Source organism: Oratosquilla oratoria, chromosome 12 (genome assembly GCF_046742065.1).
Source record: "Oratosquilla oratoria isolate Oo_2021 chromosome 12, ASM4674206v1, whole genome shotgun sequence".
Taxonomy (NCBI): Eukaryota; Metazoa; Arthropoda; class Malacostraca; order Stomatopoda; family Squillidae; genus Oratosquilla; species Oratosquilla oratoria.
In genome coordinates this window covers 43947576-43969594 of record NC_134788.1, presented here as the reverse complement: position 1 = coordinate 43969594, position 22019 = coordinate 43947576, and the positions used below count along the sequence as shown (strand labels likewise).

At 37.8% G+C, this 22019-nt stretch overlaps 2 protein-coding genes across 4 annotated transcripts in view; both read left to right on the top strand.

Annotated features, from left to right (window-relative positions):
- LOC143031571 (uncharacterized) overlaps positions 1–17837 on the top strand; it is a 37747-nt gene extending 19910 nt beyond the window's left edge. For all 3 annotated transcript variants that reach the window (XM_076195593.1, XM_076195594.1, XM_076195595.1), the window contains exons 2-3: positions 10847–13711; positions 13826–17837. In XM_076195593.1, coding sequence (XP_076051708.1) covers positions 11109–13711; positions 13826–14027 — 2805 coding nt within the window. In that variant the 5' untranslated portion in view covers positions 10847–11108 and the 3' untranslated portion in view covers positions 14028–17837. The remainder of the gene's footprint in view (positions 1–10846; positions 13712–13825) is intronic.
- LOC143030361 (putative CENPB DNA-binding domain-containing protein 1) lies at positions 4472–4927 on the top strand. Its single transcript, XM_076193512.1, has one exon. It carries the CDS (start codon positions 4472–4474, stop codon positions 4925–4927), a length of 456 nt encoding a protein of 151 aa, XP_076049627.1.
- Positions 17838–22019: the final 4182 nt, after the last annotated feature.

The window sequence follows — 22019 nt, the reverse complement described above, 5'->3', positions numbered from 1 at the left end:
TTCTAGTTTTTATATATATGTCCAATATAGAATGTTAGGTTACAAAGAAATCAATGGCCTCCGCTAGTGGACCCAGGGATCTGGGTGTGCATGTCCTGTGTGATAGTAGTCCTTGACACACATACATATATATATATTGTTTTATATATATATACATATATATATATATATATATATATATATATATAAGTGTGGATGTGGTACAGATGAGAGTGAAAGGGAAGAAATAGGCAGTATGTTTGTGAGAAGAAAGATGGATGTACTTGCTATGAGTGAAACTAAAATGAAAGGAAAAGGCAACTGTGAGTTTGGGAGTATAGCTGGGAGGTACTCAGGAGTGAAGAGGGGATGAGGGAGAGAAGGGGTGGCTATACTAGTAAGTGAAGAGATAAGTAAGCGGGTAGTGGAGTGGAAGGAGGTGTCATCAAGGTTGATGTGGATGAAGGTGAAGCTGGGAAAGGAGATGTGGGTTTTTGTAAGTGCATATGGGCCTGGTAGTGAGAAGAACGTAGAGGAAAGGGAGGTATTCTGGGTAGATATAAATGAGTGCATAGAGGGATTAGGGAGAAATGTCAATGCAGTTGTATTGGGAGACCTAAATGCTAGGGTAGGAAATGAATCAATTGACAGAGTGATTGGAAAGTATGGAGTTCGAGGCAAAAATCGTAGTGGAGAGTTGATGGTGGAGATGTTTCTTGAAAGACAGTTGATGATAGCAAATACAGTGTTTAAGAAGAAAGTCAAGCATAAATACACATGGGAGAGGGTGATGGATGGAAGGGTGGCAGATAGAGCATTAATGGACTATATAGTGGTGACCAGGAATATGGTAGGAAGAGTTAAGGATGTACATGTGCTAAGGGGAGAGTTGGGGAATATCAGATCATTTCCTGGTGGAAGGTAAATTGAGAGTGGAGAATAGGTGGAGAAAGAAGAAAAGGGCAGAAAGTAGGGAGGTGCTTAAAGTGAACTGCTTAAATGAAGAAAAAAAGGAGAATGAGTATAAGAAGAAGTTGAGAGAGGAGTGGGAGAGAGTAAAGGATAGAGTAGAACTAGGAATGGAGGATGGATAGGGATGGTTCAAGGAGGGAGTCATGAGGTGTGCAAAGATGGTGTGTGGAACAAGGAGGGCGGGAGGAAATAGAAAGAAGGGTAGTGAGTGGTGGGATGAGGAAGCAAAGAAGGGTGTAGAGGAGAAGAAGCAGGCATTCATAGATTGGCTACAAATTAGGATGAGGGAATTGTATGAGAGGTACAAAATAAAGAGAAAGGAAGTTAAGCATAAGATAAAGGAAGCAAAGAGGAGAGCAGATGTGAAATGGGGAAAGAGTATGACAGAAAAATTTGAAAGTAATAAAAAGATGTTTTGGAAGGAAGTTAAAAGAGGAAGAGAAGGCGAATCAAGTAGAGAAGAAAAGGTAAAAGGTGCAGATGGAGAGATGATAATGGAAGAGAAGGCAGTGAGACGAAGGTGGGCAGAGTATTTTAGGGAGTTGCTAAATGTGAAGGAGGATAGGGAGGGAAAGGTAGTTGCAGTGGGAAGTGCTAAGAAAATGAGAGTGATGAGTGAGGAAAATGAAGGAGAAATAGGGAAGGATGAAGTGAAAGCAGTTAAGATGATGAGAGCAGGTAAGGCACCTGGGTTGGATGGATACCATGCAGAATGTCTGAAAAAAGGAGGTACAGCTATGGTGGACTGGCTGGTGAGGTTATTTAATGTTTGTTTAAGAGAGGGTAGAGTGCCAGCAGACTGGAGGAGTGCCTGTATATTTCCGCTTTACAAAGGGAAGGGGGACAAGTGTGAGTTTAGTAGTTACAGAGGGATCAGCTTGTTGAGTGTAGTTGGGAAGGCTTATGGGAGGGTCTTGATTGAGAGGATTAGGAGAGGAACAGAGGGAGTAATTGGTGAGGAACAGTGTGGTTTTAGGACAGGGGATGTGTAGATCAGATTTTTGTGGTAAGACAGATACTGTATGTGTGAAAGCTATAGGAAAAGGTAAGGATGTTTTTTGGGCTTATATGGATTTGGAAAAGGCTTACGACAGGGTAGACAGGAAGGCACTGTGGGAGGTACTGCAGATATATGGGATAGGAGGAAAGCTGTTAAGAGCAGTCAAGAGTTTTTATGAGAGTAGAAGAGCTTGTGTTAGGATTAGAAATGGAGAGAGTGAATGTTTTGAGGATAAAGGTGGGACTTTGTCAGGGGTGTGTTATGTCGCCCTGGCTGTTCAATCTTTACATGGATGGGGTGGTGCGAGAAGTGAATGCAAGGGTATTGGGTCAGGGGTTAGAGATGATTAAAGAAAATGGAGAAAAGTGGGAGGTGAGCCAGTTGTTGGTTGCCGACGACACTGCGCTTGTAGCAGGATCAGAGGAGGGATTGAAGAAGTTAGTGACAGAGTTTGAGAAGGTGTGTGAAAGAAGGAAGCTGAAGGTAAATGTGGGCAACAGTAAGGTGATGAGATGTACAAGGGGAGAGAGTGACAGTAGGCTGGAAGTGAGCATTAAGGGTGAGAAACTGGAGGAAGTGGATAGTTTCAGATACATGGGTGTGAATGTGACAGGAAAGGGAGGAGTGGGGGTGGTGGTAGAATGTAGATTGAGAGAAGCGAGTAAATGCCTTGGTGGATTAAAAAGTGTAATGAGAAACAGATATCTGGGAATGGATGCTATGAGGAGGTTATATGAAGGAGTGATTGTGCCACTAGCAATGTACGGGGCAGAAACATGGAACATAAGAGAGGAAGAGAGAAGGAGTTTGAATGTGTTTGAGATGAAATGTCTGAGAAGTATGATAGGGGTTACTAGGCTAGATAGAATGAGAAATGAGGAGGTGAGGAGGAGAACAGGGGTGGAAAGGGAGCTGGGAGATAGGGTTGATGAAAGAGTATTAGGATGGTTTGGACACATGGAAAGAATGAGAGAAGAAAGATTAGTAAAAGTAGTGTGGAAGGCGGAGGTGGAAGGAGTGAATATGAGGCGGCGTCCTAGGATGAGATGGGTGGATGGGGTGAAGGGGCTTTACAAAAGAGAGGAATGTCTGTAGAGGAAGGACGGGAGAGAACAGAAGATAGGGGTGAATGGAGAAGGGTTGTGTATAGATGAGACTGTAATGCATGAGGAGGAGTGGGTGGGAGATGTTGGGTGAGGAAGTATGTGTGAGAAAAAATTTGACGCAGCCCAAAGGGATTTCTCCCCGTCTTCTCCTTTTCTGCATGAGGGGATGGAGAGGGTGGGTGGGGGTTGCCAATTTAATGAAACGGCCTTGCTGTGGATGTGCTGTGACTTGTGACACTGCTTCTGAATCAGGGCAGCGGACAGGATGCAGGGGTGACCCGTCATCCGGGAGGTGCCAAGATAGGAGGGAGGGAGGAGGGTGGAGGGGAGTGGAATAAATGGGAAATGAAATTGGTGGGAGTGATTTCTATGCCTTTTTCTTTTTGACTACCCCCTGTGTAAGGGGGAAAAAACCTTTGGTATATGTATGTATTATATGTACATACATATACCAAGGCTTTTTCCCCCTTACCAGGGAGGTAGCCAAAAAGGACAAGGCATAAAATCATTCCCACCTATTCCATCCCCGAAAACACTCCACACCCCTCCACCCTCCCTCCCATCTTAGCACCTCCTAGATGACAGGTCATCCCTGCACCCTGTCCACTGCCCTGGGTCAGAAGCAGTGTCGCAGGACACAGCACATCCACAGCAAGGCCACTTCATTAATTCGGCGACCCCCCCTCTCCGTCCCCCCATATAAAGGAGAGGACGGGGAGAAATCCCTTCGGGCTGCGTCAAAATTTTTGCTCACACACACTACCTCACCCCCCATTCCCCTGTCCATTCCACCTCATGCATCACAACATTTTCCATATACAACCATTCTCCATTCACCCCTCTCTTCTGTCCTCTCCCGTCCTTCCTCAACAGACATTCCCCTCTTCCCCAAAGCCCCCTTCACCCCATCCATCCATCTCATCCTAGGACGTCCCCTCATGTTCACTCCCTCCACATCTGCCTTCCATACCTCCTTTACTAGTCTTTCTTCACTAATTCTTTCCATGTGTCCAAACCATCCTAATACTCTTTCATCAACCCTATCTCCCAGCTCCCTTTCCACCCCTGTTCTCCTCCTCACCTCCTCACCTCCTTATATATAATATATATATATTATATATATATTATATACAGTCAACTCCCTGTTAACACGAGTTCTGTTAACACGATTTTGATCTTACACTACTTAAAATTTATCAATATATATTCTGATAACATGAAATGTCCGATGTTATGCGAGTTGAATTTCCTGCGTACTGTAGTTTAATATCTTGCCGCCAGAGTGCGGGAGAGATGCTCTGACTCCCCCACTCCCGCTCTCTGCCTCTTGTCCTCAGCGTGAAGCCAGCCCTCACAGCGTGTAGAACTCATAAACAATTTTATCAAAGTTTTGTGTTACATAAATTCGTGTATTATGGCACCCAAGTGTCCTGGTACCCCAAAGGAGAGTGCAGCAAAGAGGTCAAGAAAACTTGTGACCATAGAAAAGAAGTTAGAAGCGTTGGATCGTTATGACCGGGGTGAAAGAACTTCTGTTATTGTTTATGCTATCGGACTGAATGACAGCACTTTGCGGACCATCAGGGCGAATGCTGACAAGATCAGAGCCAGTTCTGTTGCTGGTACATCAGCCTCCTCCTCTTCACAATGTTCCCTAGCAAGATCCATGGAGATGGAGAGGATGGAGAAGTTATTGGCACAATTGATCCAAAACAAAAACAAGCATAATGTCCCTATCAGCAAGGCCCTCATACAAGCTAAAGCTTCAAGTCTCTACCAGAATGTGCAAGACGAGAATGAGGAAGCCAAAGACAAAGCCAAGACCTTCAATGCCAGCTCTGGGTGGTTCTCCAGGTTCAAGAAACGATAATGGCTTCCACAATCTCAAAATGACCAGGGAAGCTGCATCTGCCGATGTGGAAGCAACCAAAACATATCCGGCTACCCTCAAGACCATCATCGAGGAAGGTGGCTACACTTCCAAGCAGATTTTTAATATAGATGAGACAGGTCTATATTGAAAAAAAAACCTGCCTAACCGGACCTATATCTTGGTTGAGGAGACGACTGCACCTGGATTTAAGGCCTCCGTGGATCATCTTACGCTCTTGTTTGGTGCCAATGCAAATGGAGACTGCAAGTTGAAACCTGCCCTTGTCTACCACTTGGAAAATCCACAAGCATTGAAGTTGTGTATGTATGGATGTTGATTATTAGTCATGAAAGCTTTGAAATTTTTCACTAAGATTGTAAACGCTGGTTTTTTTTCGTGCACCAAAACAAAAAAGGAAATCGTGTCACCAGCTCACAATTTACGGCACACTAAACTAGACCTTCCTACTTTGCTACTGGTATTCCAACAAAAAAGAATGGATGACGGGGAGCATATTCAAGGACTACTTTGGGAAATTGGAGAAAGAGTTAGAACTTTACTGCGAGAAGGAAGAGATTCCATTCAAGATTCTCCTGATCTTGGATAATGCTCCCAGCCATTCCCCGTTAATAGAAAATCTCTCCAACAATATCCAGCTCGCTTTCTTACCGCCAAACACCACTTCCATTCTGCAGCCGTAAGACCAAGGAATTATTAAAACCTTCAAGTTGTATTATCTATGTTCGACCCTGACTGACATGGTTGAGAGGACACAAAAAGACAAGATGACCGTGAAGGAATATTGGAAGCATCAAAGATGCTCTCTGCTTCATTAAAGAATCTTAGGAGAAAGTGCCAAGGAAATGCCATTTGGAGGGTGGGCATAAACCACATTGCCAAAATGATTCATTTATTCAACATTTTGTCAGTAAGGAGACATCTTCAGGAAAATCTCCTGAAGATGTCTCCTTGCAGACAAAATGTTGAACCAGATTGCCAAAATGATTCGTTTAGAATCATTTTGGCAATCTGGTTTATGCCCACCCTCCAAATGGCAGAGTACTGGTCAGAAAGCTTGAGAATACCCATAAGAAGATTAGCAACCTCCTTAATGCTGTCGACTTTGATAACGCATCCATACAAGAGAATCTGCTCCCTAGATATTCAAATATATATATATATGTAATAAAACCACTTGGAAAATAAAATGAAAGGTGACCGAACGTTTTCATCTATTTAAGACATTTTCAAAATGTCTTAAATAGATGAAAATGTTTGGTCACCTTTCATTGTATTTTCCAAGTGATTTTATTACACATTTTGTGAATCGCATGTTTTTGTGATTTATATATATATATATATAAATATATAATATATATATATATATATATATATAATATATATATATATACTTCTGGGGCACAATTTTTCTCTAAGGCAATTCTGGTTGAAATCAACTGCACTAGCTGCTTTAACAATCTTCAAGACTGTATTCTTTAATTTTGAGAATACATTCCTATTTGCAACCGAGAGGGACTGGAAGTAGTCACTCATGACTCTCAAAAGAATATACACAGTGTATGCCAACTGGAATATTTTTGCATAGTAATAATACTGAACAACTATTGACTCCACCGAAACTATAGATTTTCGTCTCGGCCAATGAGGGGCCAGTACTCCATCTGAGCCAGGCAGGCTGAGTCTTATAAGCCAGCCCATCCAACCAGTGGTCATTATTCCTTGGAAGAGGTTTCAACATAGCAGAGCATCCTACAAAGCAGTCCTCACCCTGAAGACACTTCATAACGAGGAGAAAAACTATAGTTTCGGTGGAGTCAATAGTTGTTCAATACTATTACTATGCAAAAATATACCAGTTGGCATATACTGTGTATATTCTTTTGAGAGTCATGAATGACTACTTCCAGTCCCTCTCAGTTGCTAATAGGAAAGTATTCTCCAAATTAAAGAATATAGTTCTGAAGATTGTTAAAGCACACACACATATATATATATACATATGTGTATATATATATATATATATATATATATATATACATATATGTATACATATGTATATATATATATATATATATATATATACATACGTATATATATATATATATATGTATACATACGTATATATATATTATATATATATATATATATGTATACATATGTGTATATATATATATATATATATATATATATATATATATATATATATATATATATATATATATATATATATATCACAACTAACACCACAGTCGGACGAAAGAAAAAGTTGCGTAAGCGGAACTATATATTTCGATTGCTACCTGCAATCCTCTTCAGTAGTACTACTGAAGAGGATTGCAGGTAGCAATCGAAATATATAGTTCCGCTTACGCAACTTTGTCTTTCGTCCGACTGTGGTGTTAGTTGTGATTTATAAATGTGTTACTACATTTCTCACCTGTGATATATATATATATATATATATATATATATATATATATATATATTATACATATATTATATATATACATATATGTATACATATGTATATAAATATACATATATATATATATATATATATGTATATATATACAGTATATGGAAATAGGCTCCACTGCAAGGCCTTGAACGTTTTCTGTAGTGACTGCTTATTATGAAGCAAAGACAATAGCTTTGAGCCAGGCAGGCCGTACAAAAGGAACGACCTGATTCACGACCTGGTGGTTTCCTGACGGTACTAGGCCAGCTCGGTCTCTATTCTAATTTCCTTGGACAATGACCAAGTTGGAACCATAATTTTGAAGCTAGGTGTGGTAAGTTGGAGGGCAAAAGGACTCCATAAGTATTGCTCCTTTCCTGTATAATACAATTAGGTGATTACACATGTCTCACATGCATGAAACCCATAAATTACTCAGTTTATTTAGTGTAATACATGCTATGCATGGGCCCACATCAAATGCACCACACTGGGCAACACAAACCGGCACATAAAGTTTGAGCTGCAGCCACCACATAGCACAGCAGACACTCGTAAATTATTTAGCATAAATACGTGTTTTAGTTATACTGCAATCATGGAACTAGTACAGTAGTATCCCAGCGATCTTATAGAGAACACATGAACTGTTGTTTCAAGAAGTGTCAATCTATGCAACTGGGACTTTGTGGCAATGGGTGATTTAGATTTTACCAACATTGATTGGACGACCCTCATACATGGCAATATATGTAGTCTCAATTTATTTTCTTTGTGACAGTGACTTAGTTCTTAGTTCAGCACATAAAAGAGCCCATAAGGCATGGAAACATGCTCGATCTATTGCTCACTAGCTGCAAAACCATGATAGCTGATGTAGAAGTTGGTGAAACCATTGCAAGTAGTGATCATGACAGATTCAAACTGCAAAAATTAAGATGTAGAATAGACAGTTGTGTATCTAAAATACCTGATTTCAGTAAAGCTCAGTCCATTGGACTACATCAGGAGCTTCAGCTCAGAGACTGGGAGGCAAATTTAAACAAAGGCTTGTAGATTAGATGTGTGAAATATTCCAAAATATGATAAGATGATTTGTACTTACATTCTGTTTAAGGACAGATGACCGACCCCCAGATCAAACTCACCCAAAATGGCTTAACAAAGAGACTGAAAAAAGTATTGCCAAAAAGAGACAGGCTTATAAGAAATACAAGTGTTCTGGGCCACCTAACGAATATCAAAGTTATGTGATCATACAGAGGGATTTAAGAAAGACAAACAAAAAAAGAAAGCGACAATACAGAATGAATATGGCTAATAAATCCAAAGAGAATCCCAAAAAATTCTGTAGTTACATTAGAGATAAGAAAGTTATTAGGAATCATATTGACCCACTGTCATCAATTGATGGTCAACTTGAATATTCAAATGAAGGAATGCATGATATTGTAAACTATTTCAACTCAGTACAGTATTTGTAATTAAAACACCTCACATTGAAGTCTAGGAGAAACTTACTACTGTAAAAAAAAAATAGAATAAAAGATGTATAGAAAAACTCAAAGTTAATAAAACACCATGGCCTGACAGTTGGCATCCAAGAATCTCAAAGGAAATAATAAGTGAGATTGTTGTTCTGCTAGAAATTGTTTAAAAAAAATCAATCAAATCCAGAGATGTCCCAAGAGAATGAAAGTTAACAAATGTTACCCCCATATCCAAAAGAGGTGACAAAAAGAAGCCAGTGAACTACAGGCCTATAATAACTTTAATTTTAGGGAAAATTATGTAAACTATTGTCAGAGATGCTATCGAACATCATTTAAAAAGTACTTCATAAATGATAGCCAGCATGGATTCAAAAAAGTTCCTGTGTGGCTAACCTACTCGAATTCTACAACGTTTCAAATTATGACAAAAGAAACAATATAGATTTAATATATTTGGACTTTGCAATGGCTTTCAATACTGTCTCGCATGAAAGACTTCTTGCTAAATTAGCTTTACCCAGAATAAGTGGTAGCCTATTAAGCTGGGTTAGTATTTGGCTAAACAAGCATAAACAGATGGTCGTAAATAGCAAAACTTCTAGATGGAAAAATATCATGAGTGGAGTTCCTCAGGGTTCCGTTCTTGGGCCATTTCTGTTCATAGTATTTGTAAATGATATAGACCATGGACTGAAATCTGTTGTCTCCAAATTTGCCAATGATACAAAACTTGGTAGAAAGGTAAATGATCACTTAAACCAATTAGATATTCAAGAAATTTTAGATGAACTACAGCAATGGTCTGAAAAGTAGCTAATGAAATTGAACACAAATGTAAGGTTATGCACATAGGTAAAAATAATATATACAATCTTGGCATAATTATCAGTGATGATCTCAAATCATCTAAACAGTGTGTTTCCACATCAGAGAAGAGAAATAAGATTCTAGGACTGATTGTGCAATCTTTTGGTTTTAAAAGTCCATCTGTCATTAACAATATATATAAATTGTTAGTTTGTCTACATATAGAATATGCTGTATCCGTAAGGTCACAGAATCTCATTAAAGATATTGCCAGATTAGAAAAAAGTACAAAGGCGAGCCACAAAATTGATTCCAAACATCAGAAAGAAATCATACAAAAATCGACTAAAGCATATGAATTATTTTCCCTAAAAAGGTGTAGACCCAGGTGGGATTTGATACAGGTCTTTAAGATTCTAAAGGGAATTGACAACATCAAAAGTGACCAAATTTTCACACTGCGTATCATACAAAAAATAATGGTCTCAAACTGTCAGGAATAGATTTTATTTGGAATTGGGTAGAAACATCACCAACTGTGTAGGAAATTAATGGAATAAACTTCCTGCAGAGGCAATGAAATGTAGTACAGCTCGAAGTTTTAAGATTCATTGAGATAAGCACCTAAGAAATATGTTGTAATGCCTGCTATTTTTTTTTATCTTACCATTGTTTATTTAGTTATTATCTATTTGTTATTTATATATTATTATAGATTATTGTTTTTCTGTTTGTTTATTATTCATTATTATCATTTTATTGTTATATCTACATTATTTTTTATTTTATTTATTTATTAATTTTTTGCATCCGACCTAGTTATGGACCAAATGGTCTCCTGTAGGCATGCTCTTCTTTTGTAATCCCTTTGTTTGTAACATACCTGTAATCCCTAATCCTGAAACCAAGGTAACTCCTAGAGAACCTTTCCACTCTAGTGGTTGACAAATGGGCTGAACTGGGACTGCTTTCTTGGGAGCCACAGATCTCCCCCGAGAGTGAACAAGGGCAACGGATTGATGGAATGATTATATAATAAATTAATTACTTTCCACATCAGTAAAGTGCTTCTTTACTATATTCCAGTATTTTACTACAAATATCTGCCTTAGTAATTTTCTTTGTCATTTTTTTCAGGTCGGGAAATATCCGTGAATGCTGTTGTGTGATAAGATAAAGTGGAACATGTTTGCAGTATAGTACATTAAACTCATGGACTTGTCTACTGTGATCTTCCGTCAAGGACTTGATATCTTCACTCTAAGCTTAATTAGTAAAAATATTTTGTACTAAAGACAGTTTGAAATGCCAAGGCCATTGTGGCCATTATGATTATGTAGAGTCTGATGCAATATTCATCAAAAATAATTTCACCACCAGATTTATTACATAAACAAATATGGATGACCATCCATTGGATTTGTATCAAAATAACTACAAGTTATTCTACATTTCTCATGTAATTGGTGCACAAGTACTACAAGATGCAATAATATACCAAGTAAAAAGGGCCTATCCTGATGTAAAGACATTTAAGGAGTATGAAGAGGAAAATTTAAAGGTAAAGAAAGGGAAGCCAGATAGCAGTAAGAAAGATTGGTTGGAAGATGAAGACTGGAAGAAAGAGTCCCTTGAATTTTTGTGGAATGACTGGAAGAAGCACAAACAAGATGTCACAAGTTTGTTTCGTGTGTTTCGCAAAAGTTTTTCAAGTACTGCTGAATTTGAGAATGTCAAAGAGTTGAAGGATTACAGAAACAGAGTTTGTCATGCTTTTGGATCAGTTGTTAAAGATGAAACTTATAATTGCGAACGGAAAAAAATGAGAGATCTCATCATGGAAATATATAAGCATATGGCTAAGGATTCTGTGAAAGATTTGGACATTGAATCAAAAATGAAAGATATTGCTAAAGAAATTGATGAAATTGACAGCTATAATTTTGAACAATTTAAAGAAGATTTTGACAAAAATTTATGTAATTTTCTCATAGGGGAGGGAAGAAATGAATTTGGTAGAAAATACAAAAAGTACAAACTCAGTACTCCTTTCTCGTGGATGTGGGCTGAAAAGTACAATGAGTTTGATGTATGCCAAATCTTCACCCCATTGAAAGGACATAATGATAGAATTTTAGACATGAAATATATATTGAAATTGTTTTCACTAACAAAAATCATTACTTTTTCTGGAATAGCAGGTTCTGGAAAGACATCATTGTGTCGCTTTATAACTCGTGAATGGCTAAAGTCTGTTGATATAGGGCTTGACAAATCTGATGACACTGAAGAAATTGAAGGTATAGGGAAGTTCAATTTGATCTTCCACATTGAGCTGAGGGAGTTTGCAAGAAGAACCTTGAAAGAGAATATAGCTTACACTTGCCTAAGAAATTATTTATTGTCTGGTTCATTAAATAAGTTTGAGAGCCTTTATGGAAAGGCATATGACAGCAGTGAACTACTCAAGACCCTACAAACTTTAAATATTCTCTTTATTATTGATGGGTTTGATGAAGCAAGTGCCAAAGGAAAACAAATTGTTAATTCTATTATGGAGCATTTCAAAGACAGTAAGATCATACTTACAACTAGACTAGAATATCAAGAGAAAGTGGAAGATATTATTAAGAAGGATAAATACAAGAGTATTACAATTTGTGGTTTCGATAAGAAAGGTCGCAAAGAGTTCTTAGAGAAGATCTTCACAGACTTAATATCAGATCCTTCAAAGAGAGCTGAAGAACTGAAAGAATTTTCTCAGATGATCCATACCAATGCTGATGTGTTAAATGAACACTTGAAGCTTCCACTTACAACTGCTTTGCTTGTTACTCTGTGGTATCATGTACCTGCGGAGAGAGGGCATCTGAAATCAAAGACAGCTACAGAACTGTATGACACTATGTTTGGATTATGGAAAAAAAGAGTCAATGATAAATTAAAAGATTCTCAAATAGGATCTATCGATGAAAAGTTGCTGAAATACTTGAGCAAAATAGCATGGAAGAATTTGAATGATGACACACTTTCTCTAGAGAAAAAACAAATAGATGATTTTAAAAAAGAGTGTAGTGAATTCAAAATATTTGAATATGAGGTCATTTCTGGATTCCTTGTATTACAAGGGGAGGAATACCATTTTATGCACAAAACTGAAATGGAATTTCTTGCAGCCTGGTACATTACAGAAAAGTTGAAAGAGAAATATTTGGTTTCAGAGTTCTTTGGAGTGGAGAGCACCATAAAATTCAGAGAATTGTTTAAATATTTAACAGGTTGTATGTTTAAAGAATCATTACTAGATTATCAAGCTAAAGAACTAATGAAGATTATTGATAGAGCAGATATTGACAGTTTTGATTATAATTACTGGCATTCACTTGTTAGAGAATCCCATAGAAATGATGCATTGTGTCAAGAGATTGAGCGCCGTTTGCCAAAGAGTGAGTGGGAAATACATGATGGAACAATATTGGCAGGAATTGGCTTACTAACATTCACAAACCCAAAGGAAATTAGCCTCATGATATATGATAATCCATATGAAATTGAGGGATTTCTTAAGGGTTGGGAAAGACTTCCTGAAACTTGTAACAGAAGTAAAATTCAAGTCAAGTTAATCCTAAGACATAGTTGGAATATAGCAGGCTCAAGGGATACTGATGAATTTCTCAATTCTTTGTATCCATGGGGTCAATTGACCTATTATGAAGGTCACTTAGGTCAGCACTGTGGGAAGACTTTGAAGAACTGCTATAAATTAAAGCATATGTTGGCAAGAATAAGCACTGTTAATGCTCTTAAGGCTTTGAGTAAATGTCTAGAACACAATAAAAAGAGGAGAGCTCTTGAAACTCTCCATATTACTCTTGACATACCAAAGGAAAAAGTAACTAATGTCCCCATGGAGTTTAAAAAACACCTTGATATCACCATACCATCGTCAAATGAACACGACATTGAGTGGATAAATGACACTGTTTATACCTTAGGAGACAGGTGAATATTATTTTAGCTTTTTTCAAGCAGATAATTTGATATATTAATTCATCAAAATGAAAATTATGACATTAATTTTTGTCACACTTGTAACTAACCTTTCATCTTTCACAGGATTGGCTGTCGAAATTTAACACTGACCCATTGTGATATGGCAGAAGATGGAATAAGGAGCCTAGTACGTAAACTTGTAGAAGATGAAACTGTAACTGATAAACTAAGTCTTCGCCTGGCAGTTGACTTGGAAGAAGACACTAAAACAGAACTTGAGAATTTTGTTAACAAGTATAAACAGTTTAAGATTGAGTTCTTCTAAGAATTTCAGGAGTACTGAAAAAGAAAAATAATAAGCTACATTTTGTCTTTATAATTGTGATAGCCTCATTGTTTTTTATTCTTTTTTTTTTTTTTTTTTTTTTTTTTAATAACTACTTGACTTACCACAATAAAATGGTTTGAATAAGTAAAGTATCAGAAGATGCCTTGCAACTCTTAATACATGTAACAATTTTCTGGTAAATTTGCTCAAACTTATTTGTTAATCAGTTACCTAATACTGATTAATCAGTTACCTATAACTGGTGGAAAGTTCTGATTGGTTGAGTCATTTGATGGAAGTATTTTCTGTCAGGTGAGAAAGTAGTACCCTATTTCAGATATTTTTAATTGTAGGAGTGAAGAAAGATTTTTTTGGGGGGATGAAATGAGTATGTCGTGGTGTTGGGAATCTCAAATGCTAGGAAAGAGGATGAATGAACCAACAGGTGTAGGAGTAAAGTTTGGGGTGGTGGGGGGTAAGAATCCTAGTGGGGAAATGATGTTAGAGATGTGTCTAGAAAGGAAGTTGGTAGCTAACACAGTGTTTAAGAAAGCCAAGCCTATGTATATATGTGAAAAGGTGGTGGGTGGGTGGGTAGGGCATGAATGGACTTTATAGTGCTATCCAAAGGAATGATAGGAAGAGTTCTGGATGATGCTATAAGCGGAGTGGTGTCAAGTTTTTTGGTAGAAGAGAAACTGAGAAAGGAGGAACAGGTTAAACGAGAAGGAATACCCAAAGGCGTGAGATGTATGGGAGGGAGAAGGGATGTAGGAATAGAAGGAGAATGATGGGTGTTTGTTTTAAGGTGGAAGTGACAACGTGTGCAAACAAGACGTGTGGGATGAGGTAGTCAAAGATGGGATGAAAAGGTGAAGGCAATGGTACAAGAGAAGAGGTGAACATACGAAGATTGGTTGCAAGGTTATAAAAAGGAATGTTATATCAGTGGCTGATGCGAGAGATTCATCTGTGGTGACCCTTGAAGAAGAATGAAGAGAATTGAGCCATTGCAGTGACCTAATTTTTGCTGCAAATGCGACAAAGAATTATTGTGATTTGTCACACCACATTACAGGCAAAATTGTAAAATGTTGAAGGAATGTTAAAAGAAAGTCTGAGACCACAATTGTACGGAACTGGTAGAATCATAGTGATTGACCTGACCACACAAGGTACTGTACCTGCAAAACTTAAAATATATAAAAATGTCAAAGGATTGATAACTTGTAAGACATTGTATGAATTTGATCACTATAAATTCCCGTCTTGAGTGATATATAAAAGATGATGTAGATGAAAACAAAGAAAAGGTTAAATCACATGATGGCACGCACATCAGATAGCCCATACAAATGTTCTCATTGCTTTGCTACCTTCACTCGGTCTGCATCTCTTAAATGCCATCTTAGGATCCACTCTGATGAAAATTCTGAAAAGTTCTCAGATGATGAAGACAATACATTGGAACCCCCAAGTAATATGAAGACCTTTCCAAATAGAGTAAAGTCCTCTCTCAATAGTGTTGCTGCAGACCCTCCCAATAGATTTAGATACCTTCCAAGTAATATGAAGGAACAAAGTGTATTACCTACAAGTGAAAAGCACACAAATGTACACACTGCAGTGCTGCATTTCAAGTAGCAGATAATCTAGAAAGGCATCTAAGGACTCACACTGGAGAGAGGTTGCCATACAAATGCATTTATTGTTGTAAAACTTTTGATATGTTGATTGGTTTGAGAAGACATAAGTGTACCACCCACTCGGGTGAAACACCTTTCAAATGTGCGCACTGCAATAGTTCTTTCATGCATGTATATGCTCTTAGAGAGCATCCATCTGGAGGTCCACACTGGGAGGAAGCCTGAAAAGTGTATGTATTGCCATGCCATATTTTATGAGACACGCACTCTGACGCAGCATCTTAAAACCCACACAGATGATAAGTTTAAAAAATGTGTTTATTGTAATGCTGTATTTCACAATACACGTACTTTAAAAGAACATCTTTGCACTCACATAGGTGAAGAGCTTTGCAAATGTACTCATTGTTTTGTCAGATTTCCCGATAAAGACTCGCTTAAAGTACATTTACAGACCCATGTGGATGAACACCAGAAAGGGATTCACAGATGTACACATTGTAATGCTAGGTCGTAAGTTGATCTGGACGCAAGTCGGACTTTATATATATACAGTATATATTACCCTTTATATATTATTTTGGTTACTGTATATATATATATTGTATATCATATTTTGCATACTGAAATAATCTTAGCATCTTTGAACTATGTTGTATAGTATTTTTAACCTTTTTATAATTTTAGCTGATTTTCTTTGGGAAACGTAGCTTAGGCCTATGCATACTGAATAAAATCCTATCATCTTTGACCTATTATATTAGATACTGTATTTTTTAACATTTTTATTATCATACCACCAGACTTTCTTTAAGGAAACGTATGCATACTGAATAAAATCGTATTATCTTCGAGCTACGTTCTTTAATATAAAAATGTTCATTAACTTTTTTACGATTTTGTTAGGAAACGTAGCCTAGGCCTACGCATACTGAATAAAGTCCTGTCATCTTTGACCTACATATACTTTTTTCTTTGTTAAATTAAAATCATTGCAAGGCACAATTAGGAAAATTTCTATTTCAAAACATTCTTTTCATTTACGTACTATACCGAAAATATTGTTATCGACAATAGACTACGCATAAACAAAGTTTACTCCTGCATTTTATAATCGCAAAACATAATAATACAAAATGCTGTACCGCACATATTGTTATCGACAGCAGACTAAGCATAAAAAAGTTTTACTGTTAAATTTTATTAATTGCAAAACATATAAAAATACAAAATGTAAGGTAAAATGTTATTTCAAAACACATTCTTTTCGTTTACGTACTGTACCGAACATATTGTTATCGACAACAAACTAGCCTAGGCATAAAAAAAAGTTTTGCTGTTACTTTTCATTAATAGCAAAATATATGAAAATACAAAATGCAATGCAAAATTAGGAAACATTTTACTTCAAACAAACAAAATGAAAGAATATTTAGCTGGCTGAGATGCTGACGCTGCCGGCAGCCTGCCAATACTATCGTGCTTCCGTCTCGCGGCATGCAAAGTAATTGTACTGCACTGCCAGGCATAACATTACAATTCTATTACTCTATTAAATGTTAAATATTATTGTACTATCTCGTGGCCGTAAAGTCGATCAGTCGTAAGTCGCATAGGTCGTAAGTCGACGACTACCTGTACTGGTTTTAAAGAGACAAATAAGCATATTTCCTTGTGCACTAATGGAGACCCAAAGAAGTTTACTTATCATTATGATCCTGCAGCATCTCATTCTGATAACAAAGGAAAGACTCTTGATACAAGACCTGAATTTAAAGTAGATTCAAGTAAATCTTTAACCTTAGAGTATGACGTTCCTCAACTTGACCCTGATACAGATCCTTTAAAATTACCCATAGTGAAATGTGAAATTCCTGAATATACTTTTAGTACTGAATGTTCTGGAGATTATGTGTTACTAAATCAAGACATTAAGGTCGAGGTAAAAGAAGAGAGTCTTGACCTGGATGAAGAAATGGGCTTTTCATATTAACCAAAGGCCTAATAGAGGACCTTTTATAAAAATTCACTATGGACTGAGAGATCAAACCTATTGGTTAAATGTCAGGTATTTTGTATTATTGTTTTGTCTTCTGATATTGGTAGGAAGCATTGTATTGTATAGGGCAGTTATTTTTATTGTTATTAAAATTAGACTGGTTATGCTGTTTTGATAAGACCTTTTGAGATGTCAGATATCTGTTGTGTAGAATTCTCCATCACTAAAAGTGAAGATTATTTAATTTTAATTTTTCTATACCTCATACTGGTGTATCCCACAATGGGTATTTACTGCATATATACAGTCAGTACTTTAGGAAATTTTTAGGTATACCCCTTTGGACCAGAGAGACACATCATTTCCTATGTTAGAGAAAACTCGACTCACAGGAAAGATGAGCCACTTTTCTACTATTGCTGTCCCCCCTTGTTGTTATCTCCTATAATCTTTCTGGCACCGCTTCTTTTCCTATGCCTTCCTGGTAGTGGTAAGGTGGGGGAGGGAAGAGAACGCTGCTACTGCATATTTATGTGCATCATAGAAGCCATGAAGGTACTGCAAAATGAGAAAGTGAAGTTGTCCATTTTCAAAACATGTTGACCCCCTCACCTAGGTCTTTGAGGAGGCCTCAGTTTAGGCAGAAATAGTGAGAGTTTCCAATTTGTCTTCACAGAGCAGGTTTTTTTTTTTAACCCATTCAACTCCGATGACAAGATGTCTTGTCATTTGGTCAAATAAAACAAAAAATCATAATAAAACAACAAAATGTTTGATGATCAAACAGCACCAGAAAAATATGACGTCATCAGTCCTCCTCGAGGAGGACTGATGACATCATATTTTTCTGGTGCTGTTTGATCATCAAACATTTTGTTGTTTTATTATGATTTTTTGTTTTATTTGACCAAATGACAAGACATCTTGTCATCGGAGTTGAATGGGTTAAGAGGATAGTGAAGTGAGCAAGAATTTGGGTTCAGAAGATATAAATGTAGAAGTGAGGTAAGTTCTCAACCTTTTGAGATCATTGGGTGTGACAAAAGCTTCAGAACTTGGTGGGATCTCAAACTGGACATTTGAATGATCTATTGCAAAAGAAGGAGGAGGGATGGGTGGACTGTGTGTAGCTTCACCTAGAGAAGGCTTTTGATAATGTACCTCACAATCCGCATATGTGGAAATTGCAGTATATTGAAGGTTTGAGAGGCAAACTACCAGTGGCAATTCTAGGACTATGAAAAGTGGGAGGGCCAGCTGGAAAACTTGGGGGGGGGGTGTAGCGAGGTAAGGTGCTACATCAAAATTCACTCTTCGAATTTTTCTGGTTTATTAATCAAGTTATAACACAGTTCTGTACACAATTGATCACTAGGGCACGTCACACACCGACCTCTCCTGGACCCGTGCACTGCGGTTTTGTCCTCCGGAAATGCTGAGTCTGCTGAATTTTGAGGTGCTCTCAGTCACCTTGTCAAGATTTTTAGTCGGAATGTTTGGTGTATACAGGGGGTGGGGGGCATGGCGCTCCCAGGCTCCCCCCCTAGAATCGCCACTGCGTGTGATGCCGCGACGCGGTCAGTACCGCAGTAGTATTTACCAAGGTATATATATATATAATTTAAAAATACACATACCAAAGGCTTTTTCCCCCTTATGCGGGGGGTAGCCAAAAAGAAAAAGGCATAGAAATCACTCCCACCCATTTCATTTCCCATATATTCCACTCCCCTCCACCATCCTCCCTCCCTCCTATCTTGGCACCTCCTGGTGACCCCCTAGAATCGCCACTGTGTGTGATGCCGTGACACAGTAGTATTTACCCAGGTATATATATATCATTTAAGAATAGGACATGCAAAAAAAAACGGGGGGGGGGGGTGGTCGTGCCCCCACCACCCGGAATCGCCACTGCAAACTACTTGAATGGATAATAGACTTTTTAAAGGGAAGATACATGAGGACAGTAGTAAAGGATAAGATGTCAAGAGCCATAACAAGTTGAGTTCTATAAGGTTCAGTGCTTGCATCAATAACATTTATCTATATCAGCAACAAGCTATGCCAACATTTTGCTGATGATGAAAAAACCATGAGAACAGTGGAAATGAAGAATGTAGGATAATGCAAAAAGATCTAGGCACTATATTTTTGCTTGGACCCAAGAATAGAAAATTAATTTCAATACAAAAAAAAAAAAAAAAAAAGAAAATGCAAAGAACTGGAATTGGGCAAATGCTGCAAAAGACCGTCCTTAAACTATTCTTTTGCAAGTAAATACATTTCAAAAGTAAAAAGAGTGTTGACAAAAGACAACCTGTCATTGTAGGAGAGAGGCCAAATGCAAAGTATAGGATCCAATATATTTAACATTTCGCCGGGTTGTTTCTGAAGAAGCCCTGCTAGGCAAATCATTAAATGTATTGGATCTCATACTCTGCGTATGGCCTCTCTCCTACAGTGCTGTTGCAGTTATTACTGCTTTTACTCACAAACTGTCACCTAAGTCATATCAGCAGGATTGTGGGAGAGACTGACTGCTGCAGATGATTAAAAGTGGCTTTATACATACATATACCAAGGACTTTTTCCCCCTTACAGGGAGGTAGTCAAAGTCAAAGGCATAAATCCACTCCCACCCATTTCATCCCCACATACGTACTCCACTCCCATTCACCAACCCCCCTCTCTTTTCTTGGCTCCTCCTGGATGACAGGTCATCCCTGCATCTTGCCCACTGCAATGCAGCAGGGATATTTCATTTCATTAGTGACCCCCTCCCCCTCTCTGCCCTCTTATGCAGAAAGAGAGAAGATGAGGAGAAATCTTTTTTGTCTGCATCAAAATATCATTGACACATCCCTACTTCCTCCCCCAATTGCATCACAGCATCCCTGTCTGGGGTATGGCTGCATGTTATTGTGGGGTTCAAATCTGGTCAGTATTATGCAGTTGATACTTTAGGGTCTGTATGGGACACCCCCCTATGGACTGAAGACGCTCATCATTTTGTTTGTGATAGAGGAAATCTCTATTCATAGAGAAGTTACGCTACTAAATTGTACTGTAACTGTCCCTCTGTCATGGTGTCTCCCCACTATTAATTCTATCCTGTACCACTTCTCTGATTATTCATTTCCTTTTTTTGCCGAGCCCTGTGGTAGGAGAGAGAGACTACTGCCACTGAGTGTTCCCACTCGAGTTGTGAATGACGACAACAATGGGACAGATAGGACTAGGCATCCATCCTACTCTCAGTAGCCCCAAAGGGGAAATTCCAAAAAAGAACAAAGGCATAAGATGGATGGTCTAGGAGGAGTTTTCAAACCAGAACCAGGTTTGGGCTTTAGACTATATAGATAAATGAAAATCATATAGAAACCCTGAGGCATCAGTCCCCACACAGAGTGAAGGATATGAGCAAGATTGAGAGAATGCAAAGGGAAGCAAACAAACTTGTTACCAGCCTGCCTGGCATCTAAACCATATGAGAGACTAAAAACACTGGGTCTGCCAATTTTAAAAGATCAAAGAGAAAGTTCATATGATTACTACAGTATACAAATTGCCTAAGGGGACAGAGAGAAGATATGTTACTACCTCTCATTGATGGACTAAAAGGGGGTAACTGTGTCTGTTGATGTGAATAATCCATTGATTTGGAGTGATGGCTTTTGGGTGTCATAGTGATTGCACAGAGCACTAAACAACAGCACCAAAAACACAGCTAATTAACATCCGTAAATGAGAGGTCTCACTGTATCTCGTAAGGATAGTATGACTTTTAGAGGTTCGAGAAGGCTGTTCGAAAAGCGATTTGTTCGAAAACCGAAACAATTTTTCCCATTATAATCAATGTAAATAATTTTAATCCGTTCCAAGTCTAAAAAACAACTTTTTCTATTTTTTTTTTCTTTTTACTATTTTACACCATAAACTGCACTTGCTGCTTCCCCATGACGAACAATGGAGTGTATCCCACTTCTTTTCTTAAACTTTTCAAACCACCCTCTGCTTGCTTTAAAATCAAACCCTTCCGGAATAATGCTAGGATCTTTTTTTTTTATCAAATCTTCATACAATTGTCTTGCTTTGGCACAAATTGCATCTTCACTAAGAGTATCACCTGCTAACTGTTTCTCATTTACGAAAATCAGCAAAAGTTTCTCCACTTCCTCCAATACCTGTGGCCTTTGTTTGCTAAAAACACTTGATCCTTTAGCCACATCACTTGCTTTAACCTGGTCTTTATTTTTTAGGATGGTGCTTATCGTCGATTTCGCCATCCCAAACTCCTTAGCCAACGCAGACACACGAACGCCAGATTCATATTTCGCTATTAAT